The sequence below is a fragment of the Alternaria burnsii genome (assembly GCF_013036055.1).
Source record: "Alternaria burnsii strain CBS107.38 chromosome Unknown 740, whole genome shotgun sequence".
NCBI classification, from domain to species: Eukaryota; Fungi; Ascomycota; class Dothideomycetes; order Pleosporales; family Pleosporaceae; genus Alternaria; species Alternaria burnsii.
In genome coordinates, this window is record NW_024066112.1 from 1,108,412 (window position 1) to 1,122,901 (window position 14,490).

The 14,490-nt window shown below is 51.6% G+C and overlaps 3 protein-coding genes across 3 annotated transcripts; 2 read left to right on the top strand and 1 right to left on the bottom strand.

Annotated features, from left to right (window-relative positions):
- Positions 1–1,300: 1,300 nt before the first annotated feature.
- GT037_005229 (rsc complex subunit rsc7) lies at positions 1,301–3,404 on the top strand (the record flags this gene model as incomplete). The annotated part of the gene is made up of 2 exons (XM_038930276.1): positions 1,301–1,361; positions 1,459–3,404. 2 exons carry the CDS (start codon positions 1,301–1,303, stop codon positions 3,402–3,404), a joined length of 2,007 nt encoding a protein of 668 aa, XP_038787226.1.
- A 5,946-nt stretch (positions 3,405–9,350) lies between these two features.
- GT037_005230 (vacuolar atp synthase subunit h) lies at positions 9,351–11,036 on the bottom strand (the record flags this gene model as incomplete). The annotated part of the gene is made up of 3 exons (XM_038930277.1): positions 9,351–9,984; positions 10,034–10,562; positions 10,613–11,036. 3 exons carry the CDS (start codon positions 11,034–11,036, stop codon positions 9,351–9,353), a joined length of 1,587 nt encoding a protein of 528 aa, XP_038787227.1.
- A 118-nt stretch (positions 11,037–11,154) lies between these two features.
- On the top strand, positions 11,155–14,174 carry GT037_005231 (uncharacterized protein; the record flags this gene model as incomplete). Its single annotated transcript, XM_038930278.1, has 2 exons — positions 11,155–11,356; positions 11,404–14,174. The coding sequence occupies 2 exons, from the start codon at positions 11,155–11,157 to the stop codon at positions 14,172–14,174; spliced, it is 2,973 nt and encodes a 990-aa protein (XP_038787228.1).
- Between the last annotated feature and the right edge of the window lie 316 nt (positions 14,175–14,490).

Consider the following 14,490-nt stretch of genomic DNA (forward strand, 5'->3'; position numbering starts at 1 on the left):
GCAGGCCCACGGGTCTAAAATCAATGATTCGATAGCAGCCTGCTGACACGGTCGCCTTGTCGGGAGCTGCTCAATCAGCAGCAGGCGGACTTGTGAGTGGTGGAGACTACAGGATAGGCAGCGCGTCTGACCCAGGCCTCGCGTTCGCGCAGAAAGCATCGAGCATCAGAGAACAAGGCCCGGCGCGCTCGGGTGCTTGGCTTGGAGTGGAGACGGAATATCGACAGCAAGATCCAAGCTAGCGGTCGCTATCTCGCAGCATGATGCAAGTAATGCTGTTCGGCTCCGTGCGCTCTGCGCTCTCGAGGTAGTGAAAAGCCACCGGCTCGTGCAGGGCCGCGGGAGAGCCACTTTTTATCACACTGCAGCGCCTCTAATGCCTGAAGCTTGTCGCCATTGTCAGTGCGTGCCATTTGCTCACTAGACGAAGACTGTCGACGTCCGCCGCGCGGGCCGTCAGCTGCTGGGGTTGCAGGGCATATCAAATTGGGCTTCGCTCCCATTTCGTAATTCACCATAACCCGACTTCCCAGTTGCAGCAGCACCCAGTGGTCTTTGCTCCCGCACCACGCAGCGCCGCGCCAATCGCCCACACATACGCCCATACAGCCCGTACAGCCGCCCATACATATCTTGCACCAAGGGCTCCTGCTCCCGTCGCTGGTTAGACAGCCTGCACCGCCCAAGGTTCGTTCCCCCAACCGTTCGCTCGCTCCATCTGTCCTGCCCTGCCCTGTCTTGCCCTGCTCGGCCCTGCCTGCTGCGAGTCACCCTTACAGCGGCTGTTCGCAGTGCAGCCCTCACATGGCCTGTTTTCGCGCCGTCACCTGAAGCTCAAACCTAACCGCGTCCTAGTCCACGAGCAGTATATCGATCAGCCAGCGCCGTCAGAACATTGCGCGCAGCTCTACCAATATCTGCCCGTGCTTGTACCACCTGTTCTGGCATTTTCCGCGACGTTCAGAATCTTCCGTAGTTATTGAGCTCGTCTGCCTGAGTGGTGTCGCCATCCCCGTCCGTAGCCACCGAACGCGCCTTCCCGGCGAGTCTTGGCCCCACCCGCACCTGCCGAACTTGAACCTTGGTTCGCCGCGCCGACACATTGCCCGTCTCCCATCACTCACCAACACATGATCCCCAGCGACCGCTGCGGATTCCCGTGCGTCTAGCCCTACTGCCTGCGACGCGCCCATTGGCCACCCTTTGAGCTTCGCGACGCTCGACGGAAGCTTCCTTCGAGCTCGGTTGCTCTTGCGCCGCCTGAATGTACTCAGTGCATGTGCAACACCCTATACAAATCATGTCGAATGGTGGTTTTGCCAACGGCATCATGGATCCGCCTGGCACCATTGACCCGTCGCGTAAGTAGTCGCGTTCCCCTCGTCCGTCGCAGGCACTGGCTTGCGCGTCTGTTACATCCGACGCAGCCTCCCGCGAGCAATTGTTGACCAAAGCCAGACGTCTTCGGAGGCCCGACGCAGCCCGTCGTACAGCAACAGCAAGCATCACGAGGCAGCCTGAAGCGCAGTCGCTCGCCAGAGAGCAACTACGACATCCAGGGCGATGACACGCCCAACAACAAACGCAGTCGCGGTCGCCCTCCCAAGGCCACCAGGCCGCCCTATGCCGGATCGCCGCAACAGACCGGCATCGCGCCGCCCGTGCAAACACCGCAATCACAGACAACAGCCCTGCCTCAAGCATCGCCTCCCCAGACCTCGCCATCCGCCAAGGGAACACCCACCAAGCCCGCCGTCATCAAGGCGCTACCCACTGTGCGCGACCACACTACCGACCAGCTCAATGCCGAAGGCGACGAATACATACCGCGCGAAATTGACGAGGCTGGAGAAAGGAAGGTTACGCAACAAGGCCACCCACTTGACGGCCGCGAATACCGCTGTCGCACTTTCTTCGTCCCCAACAGAGGCGAGAAGCTCTTCATGCTCGCAACCGAATGCGCGCGTGTTCTAGGTTACCGTGACTCGTATCTACTTTTCAACAAAAACCGCTCTCTGTACAAGATCATCGCCACGCAGGCCGAGAAGGACGACCTCATCCACCAGGAGATTCTGCCATACTCGTATCGGTCCAGACAGATTGCCATTGTCACTGCCCGATCCATGTTCAGACAGTTCGGAAGCAGATTGATCGTCAACGGCCGGCGTGTGCGCGACGACTATTGGGAGAGCAAGGCACGGAAGCAGGGTTTTACCGAGGAAGACGCGGCGGGTGAGAAGAGGCCAGGTGCAGCAAAAGCAAGAGAGGCAGCCGCAGCCGAAGCGAACCACGCCAGTGCCATGGCTTTTGCCCACCCAGGAGCATACACAGGCAACAACCAAGACTACCTGGGCGCTGCGATCAACCCTCTGCAGCCATTTGGCGGTCTCAACCCCGCACCAGGAAGCATGCCCTCCACAAACGCAGACGCATACAACCAGCGCACAACGGCTGACCTGCAGCCTCGAGACTACAGTGGCGTACAACGTCCACGACATGAGATGCAGGGCGCCCCGTATCAGGACATGACAAGGCCAACTCCGTCTGGCGAAATTCTCAACGCAGCCGCCCAGACAGCCGAGGTTAACAAGCAGCTAGAGCAGCAACGCAAGCACCGCAAGGACTATCTCAACGATGTCTGGCAACGTCCCCACGAGCCGCCCGTCCAGCCGAACCGTCCAAGAACCGCCGAAGGAGAGCACGCCCCGCAGGTTACTCAAGCCGTGCAGTCTCCACGCATGCCCTCGACAGCTGTCAGCATGCCAGGAAATCAGTACGGAATGTCAGCACAGACGCCACAGAGGCCTGGACAGCCCATGGGTCCTCAAGCGTACCGCCCGCAGCCTATGCCCCAAAACAACATGGTACCTTCACCCATGGCTCAGCAACACACACCTCTCCGTGCAGACCAGATGCACCGCCGTCCACCAAGCATTGGAATGCCCCAGGGCATGAACGCCTCTAACATGGGTCCTGGAGGCATGCTTCCAGGTGTACAACAAAACCCAGGCCATGGGTACCCTCCGTCACACATGTGGCAAGGAGGACCACCACAGCCCTCCCCGCTCTCCCAACAGCACAACATGCAGCAATATGCGCAACGACCACAGCAGTCGCCACTTCCGCAACAGTCTCCTATGCATGCCTCACCACAACTCCACCATGCCCAAAGCAGTGCCTCCATGCATGGCACACCTGTGCAACAGTACCAGACTATGGGTGCTATGGGAGGCTCTATGCCTGGCGGGGATCCCGGGTATCAGGCTATGGGACAAAACCCTTACCAACCCAGCCCGAGCCCTCACCAGTTTATGCAACACCAAAGTGCTGCCAGTCAACAGCCTGGCATGCCTGGCTGGGCACCTCCACAGGCTCCACAGCAAGGAGGGTGGTCGACATACTAGGAATGGCCACAACCCTATGATGTGTTGTCAAAAGCGGCACTACCGCATCATGAGCCGAATTCATTCTTGAGTCCACGAACGAGGGTCTGATTTGGCATCACTATTGGAATTCAATTGTCCATGCTTTGATCGACACCAGGGGCTACCTGCCGCAATTCATTCTTCGTCGCACTCTGTACACTAGGCTCATCCTATCTTGCTTTTCACTCCGCTCCTCGCTCCGCCAGCAACAATGAAATCACGACATACGAGACGGTGACGAACACGCTAAGCAACAAATACGACAATACGAAAGCACGATGGACGCGGTACACAGTGCCATTCCTTTATTCCCTTACTACGAGCTCGGCTGTTATTTCCTCGTGGCGACTTTGGAACGCACGTTGACTTCGTTGATGAAACCTGGAGGTCCGTTCACCTGCTATATCTTCGCATCGCATGGATACCCCACAGTACTTTGCGGCTTGGCAGTATTTGCATGGATTTGCGGGCAAGAGTGTATGGAATATTTGAAGGAGATTCATTTCTTGCATTGCTGGGAAACGACGTTTCTGGATCAGATTGTCACATCGTCTTTTTTTCGCATTCTTTGTCAGTATTAGCAGATCCCTGTCCCAGTCGTCTTATTCGTGGTGGTTTTAGTTATAGCTTTTTGCACAAGATTCCCCCAGATTCCCCAACACCTTGTTTCGTGTTTTGGTTACTGATTTGCAGTCATTTGCATCATCGGAAGGGACGCAAGTTATGCTCCCGCAAGCTGGTGCTCTGGGATATTGGAGGAACAGGTAGAAATGCGCTACCATTACGCTTCGGGACGCATGACAGGAAGGATCTTCTTCACGTATCCTTTCATTATTAATAATATTACCCATTGCGCAAACACGGAATGAATCTATCGCACTCGGTAAAGGCTCGTGACTGTAAAACACTTGGCTATGCAGAGATGACATTGGTATCAGGCAGGGTCTGCAGCCAGCGACATGGACATGTCGAACAGCAGATGGCTTTGTGTCGGAATCTGCACCCCAGAACGTGAGAATGTGTCATGTCGCTCCATGTACCCCAATTGCTTCCTGCGCATGCATCTGATCGGCACCATCAACTGCCAGGGGTCGATTCACCACCTGCGTGAATGACGACGTGCGTCTAACCTACAGTCTAAGCATGAGGAAAGACATGGTTCATGGGTTCTGCGACACATGGTCGAACAGAGACCGGGTGCGGGAGCGGACGGCTGCACTGGACGGAGCTCAGACCACGATGCATCATCGATTCGCGCGAAAGGGACTCGATGGCTCGGTTATCTTGCGTAGCCTACCATGCTACCAAAAGTCTATAGACGCACAGTCCCATTGCCCAGACATATACGTGGTTGACGTTATTGTTGTTGCGGTTCATTCATGTCGTTTGGCTTTGACTCCGTGACGGCAATAGGCAGATTCGAGGCAGGCAGGGTTTCTTCCACCTGTCGGATCTACTCCGGCGGCTTTCAAGCTGGCTGCAGTGCAAGTGGCCTAAGGTTGCGGCTCAACGTATATCGGGTAAGATGATTATCATGCTTTCTTCTGCGCTGACAAGCCCATATCATCGGTCAGTATGCACGGTTACGTCTGCCCTCCGCGGTCGTCTCAACGGTCCAACGATCACCGCTTGTAGATGTGATTGCTTTTTCCACTGCGAATCTCACGCTGCCGCCACGTGATCGGCGCGGATTCGTTCCTTCCCGCTGCCTGCAACATTTGCTTTTGCGAAGCGGAGAGCAAAGGTTACATGGCAATGCATCTCGCTTAGAGCCTACGTTGCATACGTACGCGTGGAAAGTTTTTCGGAGTCTTGTCCTGTATGTACGTATACATTAAACGGCGTCGGAGTACGGATGCCTCTTTCGATCTATATCCACTTTTGCCATGATGAACTGGATTTCCTATGGGCACGGGATATCAGCGTGTTACCCTGGGGTCCCTCGGCGTATGTACTGTACTATGACCTGCATACGTAAATCTCAACAGATTGCCACATGGATTCTCATATGGGCGGCAATTGTTGCCGTCCATACAACGACCGCAGAACAATGGGCGTTTAGTAAGCTGGCTTACAGGACCCCCTGCAGAAACGGTAAGAAGGTTCACCGTACCTCGTAAAGCAAGACGGACCCCGCTATCTGGGTAATTTAGCCCTTTGGTCTTCTTAGCTTTGGTTATAGTTGGTCCCAAGTCTGAAGGTCTGGTATTGACGTGCAATATGTCTTGACCCTTTTCACCTATCCAGCCAATCTCTTTCGATACCATCGGAAAATGCAATTATCATCGTCGTGTCCGTTTCAAGTGGTCCATCCATACACGCTCGCTGCACACTAAACCGAGAGACGTGGGTGGCTGCCATGCGCTTTTGTTACTTTTTCACACATGGATCGCGCATCACCCGTCGCTGGCACTCCATAATAGGTCGGCATGGGTTTCTGTCATGCGAATGTTTGTTGTAGACACTGATCAAAGTGGATACCTACGATGCATGCAGGTGAATCACAGCGCCTTTACAATTGCATGCTGCTAGTCTGGTATTAGGGCCATATCCCGTGGTCTGGGATCAGTCCTCATTGCGTCGCATGGGCGGCTACTGCATTCGGACCGACACCTTTAAACTCAGGCATCCGAAAGATTGAAAAGGAATTTGAGATGACCAAGCCAACGGCATTCAACGCCGTCTCCATATAGCGGCCACGGACTCTGAATTTCTAGCTGAGTAACTAATCGCAGGGTAGATCTGCGATCCTACGATCAGTACGAACAATCGGATCCTGGATCTTAAGGATCTACTTACTTGCCTAGGTAGGTAGTTCTCACGGTGAAGTTGCGAAAATTCAGCCTACGCCACTGGAAATATGCCGGCTGACCATACGTCCAGACCATTCCCGCTGCCACTGCGATTGGACGCATGCAAATCTTATTGTTGGTTCTTTCTTCCTCTAACCTCTCTCTTGTGCGAACGCTACTGGTGGGTAGCGAAATCACCTACTTGGCCCTAAAGGGTTTGAACACCTACACCAGCATGACTAAAGCATCGCGGCAACCGAGACAACCGCCGTCAACGCCAACGTGGCTTGGATGCGTGACGATCATTGTTCTTCTTTTCGCATCGACCTGGCTCATGGAAATTTTATCCGCAATACAAACTCTTGGGCCAGTGTCGGATCTCCCTTCGGCTTCGAAGCAACTACCAAAGGCGCAAAAAGCAATCACTGTGAGAGTGGGCGACCCATCCGAAATTATTCGACGTGGTGTCACTTTTTTTGCTCGCTCGCTTGACTCGGCATCTATAGTGACTCGCTATAACCGGACTTTATCCTCCTCGGAGAGATCTGTCAGAAAAGAAATGGCATCTGCCAAGCCAATGGTTCCCAGCCCCCAGACCGAAAAGTGACAGATCAAGGCCTTGAGGCTTGCGCACCCATCTAGTACTTGACACGAGCAAGAAGCGGTGATACATAGTTTCCTACCGATTTGAAGAACCAAAGGTTGATGTGGTAAAAGCTGAAAGTAGACCCAATAGGCATCACTGCATCCCACAATACAATCCACAGACGACACGGGTGACGCTGTGACGGAAACTCGGTCGCTTCTATCGATACTACAATCTGGTACTCGGGACCTGTACCTGCATTCTACCAGATTTTGCGGTAGTTTCACATCGGTCCCGCGAACCAGAGTTGTTGGTACCAAGGATACAGCATAACCCTCAAGTGGTTCACGGAATACCCGCGACCGTGAATCAAACTCTGTACCTGCATGTGGGCGGATCACTATAGTTTCATTGAGAACTCGGAACCAGCGTCTGACGACCAAACTTCGTGGATTTCCTCTTTCTGACAATCAACGCGATACAGTATCTTTTCATAGAAGCTTTTTGAAGAGGCGGAAGACATCTCCTGGCCATACAGAGATCGAACTCGCTACCTGGAGATTATAAAAGCCACACGAAGATCATCTCAAAAGCACAAAAGGACGTTTCGGCTTCGGTCATGACCACTTCTGAGTTGACAAACCCAACCCCTATGACCAATCTTGGTAGAAAAACCAACATACTAGCATGTTTCGATTTCACAAACTTGGGGACGGTAGATTCCGCATGATCCGCAAGGGAAACATATCTCAGGCTAGGAGAATACCGAGTATGTCACGGATGAGGAGGTAAATAGCGTTTGTGCTGTGCGCATTGGCGTCTATGCACATATAAATCCGAAGACTCTAAATACGGGAAAGAAGCAAGCGTTCGATCCTCAAACTCTTTTTTTCTTGCTAATCAGTCGTTCACGCAAGATACCGTCAGAGGAGACGGGATAGCACGCTAGGATACGTGTGATGGTATCGGAAAGAAGAGGGACATGGCAGGTGCCGAGATGACTGGCTTGGAGAAGGTTCAGATGGGCTCGAGCTTGCTATTGGAGCGGGTACTGCATCCGGATCTCAAATATTCGCGAAGCTGAGATGGTGGAGTCGCGATGAGATTAGAGACGAGGGAACAGTTGACGGAACTCAGCAGGGGAGCCGAGATCGTGTGCTTTCGAAGGCTGCTGGTTTAGCCGAAACTGGATAGCGATAGCGAGCAAGACCATATGTACATTGTGATGCGGAGCATGTAATCAGTTCACGAAGATGCTCGTTCTCATTGTGCCGTACTCTAGGTCATAAACCTTATCTTCAAGAGATATAGTGTTACATCTTCAATCAATTGATGAAGGGGAATGCCATGTTTACCTTCGGGGCGCGATATTGATGGGATATAAGTAAAAAATAACACGAGGTTCTTCATGGTGAGCATGAACGTCGGACTGAGCGAGCAGAAGGCCTTGTCCGTTACATCACCAGTTTGATCGGTATCCTCAGTTCAACTGCCTAGGTAATTGGTTCTATATGAAGGATGTAAATATGAAGGCAGTGTCCCGGAGAAACGCGTGGATGGCAGTATGCAAGAATATTGATAGGAGACACCGAGTGCAAACAACTGAATTCTTCTATGGATGATAATGATTTGTACTCTCTTCCAATGACAGAAAGCTTCAATATACCATATCGATTGGACTTGCTTTTCAACCTGAGGTTTTTATAGTGGTAATATGTTTGGGCCTATACACAAGGCCATAGATATCGAAAAGTAGAAGTTTGAGGTTCCCTACACTCTCACAAGATATGTCGTTTTCTATGTCTTCTTTTGATCCGTCAACTCTTTTCACCGCATCAACCTCCTGGACAAGAGAAAGAGTTATCCCAAAGCAGTGTGTGTTTGACACCCGTTTTCGGCACATGGTCGGCTTAAATCATTCATCAACGATCTTGTTACTTCGAAACAAACGTCCTTCATACTTGGTCAAACATGTTGTTGATCCTGCCTTCCTGCACCTAATGTCACTTCACCTACACTCCGATCTCTCTGACGTAGTTGAAACCTGGTCTGGGGTGTCTGAACAGAAACGACGGCCCGCATGCTAGCAACTCGACTGATTCTGGATAGTGGGATGGAGAGTCAATAGAGTATTAGAGTGGTTCAGTTGAATGCCGCTCATTATGTCACTGGCTCATGTAGTCCACGAATTCTGTTTACTCTTGATCGTAATGTAACTCATCATACTGCATATCATTACCCAGGACATCGCCACATGAAGTTGTATGACTTACACAGGTAAGTGGCGCAATAGTCCGGGTTCCATAAACCATTGGAAATCTCAATGAATGGCATTTCGGTACACAAAAGGTTCATGCATATCATGGTCCCAGACAACCTGTATCTCAAACACGAAGAAGGGAAGAGCATGTAAACAGCTTTGAGATGATTGAGCATGTACTGTATGGGCCTGACATTCTATGAGAGGCCTTGTATAGACGAGAAAACATACAGAAAAACACTCACACGCTTGACAGTGCTCACAATCGTCCCCATAGTCAATACTAATTACCTGACTGGAAGCTCGGTCTTCGATTCGAAGCTGTACCGCAGCCACTCGCCAACTGCCCTCAAGCTCTCCCACCGTACGCTCTCATCTGCCTCCTGCATCAGCTCCATAACCCTGCCCTTCAGACCCAGCTTTTCAAGTTGTTGTCGCTTCTCTGGCACCTCCTTGACCAAGCACGCTACATCGTTGCACCCAATAGCCAGTACCTGCTTATCGTTTTCCCAGCTCTTAGATAGAATCTCCGCAAGTTTTCGGGGTAGTGCGCCCTTGTCCTCTTCTAAGATGCGACGCGCATTGTCTCGCCAGAAGGTAGGGTTGCGATGCGGTGGCGACCAACGAAGGTGACCCGACTGTAGCTCGGCAGCGTACTCATCAAAGGTAGTCTGTGTCTTGGTGTACTCGTCGAGGAGCTCGTTCAAGGCCTGTAAATCTTCGAGCGCATCTTCGTCGGTCAGATGTCGTGACTTTAGGCTTGAGAGAAGAGAGGGTAGGCGAGCAAGCACGGCTGTTGGAAGAAGAGTCTGGCGGTTGGTAGTCAAAAGGTTGAGGAGAGTGGAAAGAAGAAGACGAGTGGTCTTCTCCTTGGGCGAGACCTTAAGGAGCTGCGTGTAGAGAATGACGATGTCGTGCTCCCTGGAAGCTGTTAGTAAATGCGAAATGCCATTTAGAAGAGTAAACATACTCCTGAAGTCCTTCGCCTACGAGCTCGCCCTCAAAGCTAAGCTGCCAGATGACGAGCAAGACGTGGTACAGAAGCTGGAGACCGACACCACCAGAGATGCCACCGTCTGTTGTACGGATACTAGCACCGCCACTATACAGGGTTGAGTCTGTATCCTTGGCAGACCCAGCTGCAGCCCGCAGAATATCAAACAGAGGGCTAAGTGTCTCCTTCCTCTGCTTCCAGAATATGCGCCTTGATTTGGTGCTGCGAAGTACGGCAGAATATTCCCGTACAGCGATATCCTGCAGACCGGCGTCGGATGCCTTTGCGAGTGTCGAGAGGTAGGTGAAGAGCTGTGCTAAGGCCTCATCAAGCTGGGGTGTGTTCTTGGAAGACGTCTTGACAGCCTGCGACAGAAGGCCGGACAGAACGGAAGACGTCAGAAGCGGTACGGGGTCTTCGCTGTTAGATGAAGCCTTCAAGAGCGGTAAGAAAGGCTTGTAGGGCGCTGGGTGTTGGACGAGAGCCGATGTGAGTGCAGGTATGTCTGGAAATGTGTAAGCTTCACCTTTGATGTAGAGAGGTTCGCGTTGCTACCATCAATCATGTCTCCCAACAAGACCAGCATGTAGTGAATGATGTCTTGGCGCTTTGCAGCTGCCTCAAAGATGCTCTGCGATGCATTTCCGCCCACTAACAGCGTCACGAAGCTATCCACATCAGACTCGATGGTCTGTTTCCTCTGTTCCTTGCGCACTTTATCGATTGATTTAATCTTCTTGAGGTCTTCGTCGGTGATGGTCTTAGCTCGCACAGCTCCTTCCCATGATATGGGCCGCGCGCGGATGTTGTTCTGGATCGAGGTGAGGTATGTCGGCGGATCTAGCGAAGACATTGCGATGGCCGTGTCAGAGGGACAGGATATGAGCGATAGAGCGGCTTCGGTGCCTGGAGTCGTGGTATTGGAGCTCCGTCCAGGTGATGTTGGTCGCTGTGAGGGCCCACCTGGGAGCTCCGTCATGGTGCGGAGCTAGGTAGCGGAGCTAGGATCTTTTGATATCTTGGCATCGACCAATCTTTCCCAGACACCAACACCACGCGCCTTCGTCGCTCATCAACCAACACACCTTGCCCCAAACATGGAGTACTTCAGTCTGAAGCGGTCGACAGCTGCCGATCGTGGTGAAACCAACCTGTCCAGCAAGGTCTACGTGCGGTCTACCAAAAGTGGCAAGGTTCAGAAAATTGTCAGAGAGTTGTATCTACGACAGGACATTCCATGCTCGTCCAATCTTTGCAGAGCATGTCTAGAGATTGCGCCCACGGACTATTCCAAGAAAGGTTCCGTCGCAAAACCTCACGTGCAGAATTAGACTAACCTTTGTCAGTCGCCCCATTTGTCCTTTCAGACACACCGGCAGGATCCAAGGACTTCCCAAATGGCCAATATCTTATCCCGGACACAAATGCTTTTCTTACTGGCATGGACTTATTCGAAGTTGAGACCGCATTCCATGATGTTATTGTCCTCCAAACTGTACTAGAGGAGGTCAAGAACCGCTCACTTCCTCTATATCATCGTCTGATATCCCTGACTAAGAACGAAGGAAAGCGCTTCTACGTGTTCTTCAACGAATTCAGGCAAGAGACGTACGTGGCGCGGGAAGCTGGAGAGACCATCAATGACCGAAACGACCGGGCTGTTCGCAAAGCCGTGCAATGGTATAATGGCCATATCACACAAGCTGTTAAAGCGCGGAGCAAAACGCAGACGCGGGTACCTACGGTTGTTATGATCACCGATGACAGGGACAACTTGCGCAAAGCTATATCCGAGAAGGTTCCAGGCAAGACTTTGTCAGAGTTTGTATCTGGCTTGGAAAATTCGGACGAGCTCCTAGACATGATCAGCGCAGCGCAAGAGCAACGAGAAGTCAGGTCGAAAAAGCCAGAGATCTTCTATTCGGAACATTATACAGTTTCTAAGATGATGACTGGTGTAAAAGCTGGCACTTTACACCAGGGCATCTTCAACGTCTCACCGTATAACTACCTAGAAGGCTCAGTCCACGTACCTGCTTTCGATAAATCTCTCCTTATTCTAGGACGTGAGAACAGCAACCGCGCTGTCTCTGGCGACGTAGTAGTTGTTGAGGTACTGCCTCAGGATCAGTGGAAGGCGCCTTCAACCAAGATCATTGAAGAGGAGACAGTGAACAAGAACGATAACGCAGAGGCTGAAGAAGGCGAGAATGTCATTCCAGAACGAGAACGACGAGCGTTACAAGAGGAAGTTAAGCGTGTTCATGGACAAAGCACGGAAGGCAGGCCGCAGCCGACTGCGCGTGTAGTAGGTGTCATTAAGCGAAACTGGAGACAATACGTCGGCCACATCGATCGCGACTCTGTTCGCTCTTCTTCAAAATCGAGTCGACAGCAACAGACCGTATTCCTCGTTCCGATGGACAAGCGCATACCTAAAATTCGGATACGAACACGACAAGCTGGAGAGCTTCTTGGTCAACGTGTTCTGGCAACGATCGACTCTTGGGATAAAGATTCTCGATATCCGGTTGGCCATTTTGTACGATCGCTTGGCGAACTTGAATCTAAGGGCGCAGAGACTGAGGCTTTACTACTGGAGTGGGACGTTCAATACAAGCCTTTCCCCAAAACGGTTCTTGATTGCTTACCCGCTGAAGGCCATGATTGGAAGGTACCAGCTAGCTTGGAGGATCCGGGCTGGAAGGGGCGTAAAGATCTTCGCGACCTCTTGGTATGCTCTATCGACCCTGTTGGTTGTGTTGACATCGATGATGCTCTCCATGCTCACAAGTTACCGAACGGTAACTACCAGGTCGGTGTTCATATTGCAGACGTATCTCATTTCGTCAAACCGAACAATGCGATGGACAAGGAAGCCAGCCAACGTGGAACGACCGTTTACCTGGTTGACAAGCGCATTGACATGTTGCCTATGCTTCTTGGAACAGATCTATGTTCCCTGAAGCCATATGTCGAGCGCTACGCTTTCTCTGTAATTTGGGAGGTCACTGAGGACGCCGACATCGTTTCTTCGTATTTCACCAAGTCTGTCATTCGTTCAAGAGAAGCATTCAGCTACGAACAAGCCCAAATCCGGATAGACGATAAATCACAGCAGGATGATCTTACGAACGGTATGCGGACGCTGCTCATGCTCTCCAAGAAGCTGAAGCAAAAGCGAATGGACGCCGGAGCATTGAACCTATCTTCACCAGAAGTAAAGGTCCGAACCGAATCTGAAACTTCAGACCCAGCAGACGTCCAAACAAAGAAGCATCTTGACACCAATTCGCTCGTGGAGGAGTTTATGTTGCTCGCCAACATTAGTGTTGCCGCAAAAAACTACGAAGCCTTTCCACAAACGGCTTTGCTCCGTCGCCACGCTGCCCCTCCCAAGACGAATTTCGAAGAGCTGGATAACCAGCTCAAGGTCAAGAAGGGAATGGAGCTCAAGACTGATAGCTCGAAAGCTTTGGCTGATTCACTTGACAAGTGTGTTGATCCCAACGACCCATTCTTCAACACTCTCGTCAGGATTATGGCAACACGTTGCATGATGTCTGCTGAGTATTTCTGCGCCGGAACTCAAGCGTATCCCGAATTCAGGCATTATGGTCTTGCTAGCGAGATCTACACTCACTTCACATCCCCCATCCGTCGCTATGCTGATCTCGAAGCACATCGCCAACTTGCTGCTGCTATCGAGTACGAGCAATTGGACCCTAGCCTACAGTCAAAGGCCAAGCTGGAAGCTGTATGCAAGAACATCAACGTGCGCCATCGCAATGCACAGATGGCCGGTCGCGCTTCCATTGAGTATTACGTCGGCCAGGCGCTCAAGGGCAAGGATATCAACGAAGAAGGCTTTATTATGAAGATTTTCTCCAACGGCTTCGTTGTTTTTGTACCGAGATTTGGTATCGAGAGTCTCATTCGATTGAGGGATCTTGCTACACCAGAGCCGGAGGCTGACTTTGACGCCGAGAACTATGTGCTGAGTATCAAGGGCGATGTTAAGAGGACTATCGAACTGTTCGAGAAGGTAACCGTCAGGATCACCGACGAGCTTGAAGAAAGCACTGGAAAGAGAAAGGTACGATTGAGTCTGGTATGAGGCTTAGAGAGGCTATCCCCTGGGTTGGGTCACTAGGCGTTCAAGGCACGAAAATGGGAACAGCGGTTTCCCTTGGACCGTAGAGCTAGTTGTCTTCGGGTTCATGATCACGTCCTTTCTATTAGTATATTCACGTTTCATCACATCCAATTGTCTCTGCTGGTGGCATCTTGTCTCTTTAGGCCTAGAGATGAGATCTTCGTTTACCATCGTACATCCTGATCAAGTATTTACACACCTGCATAAGACTAATACTGACGATGGAGTAAACGACTTTCACTCCAGTATCTGAGCCCTTAGTATGGATGCCAACCCA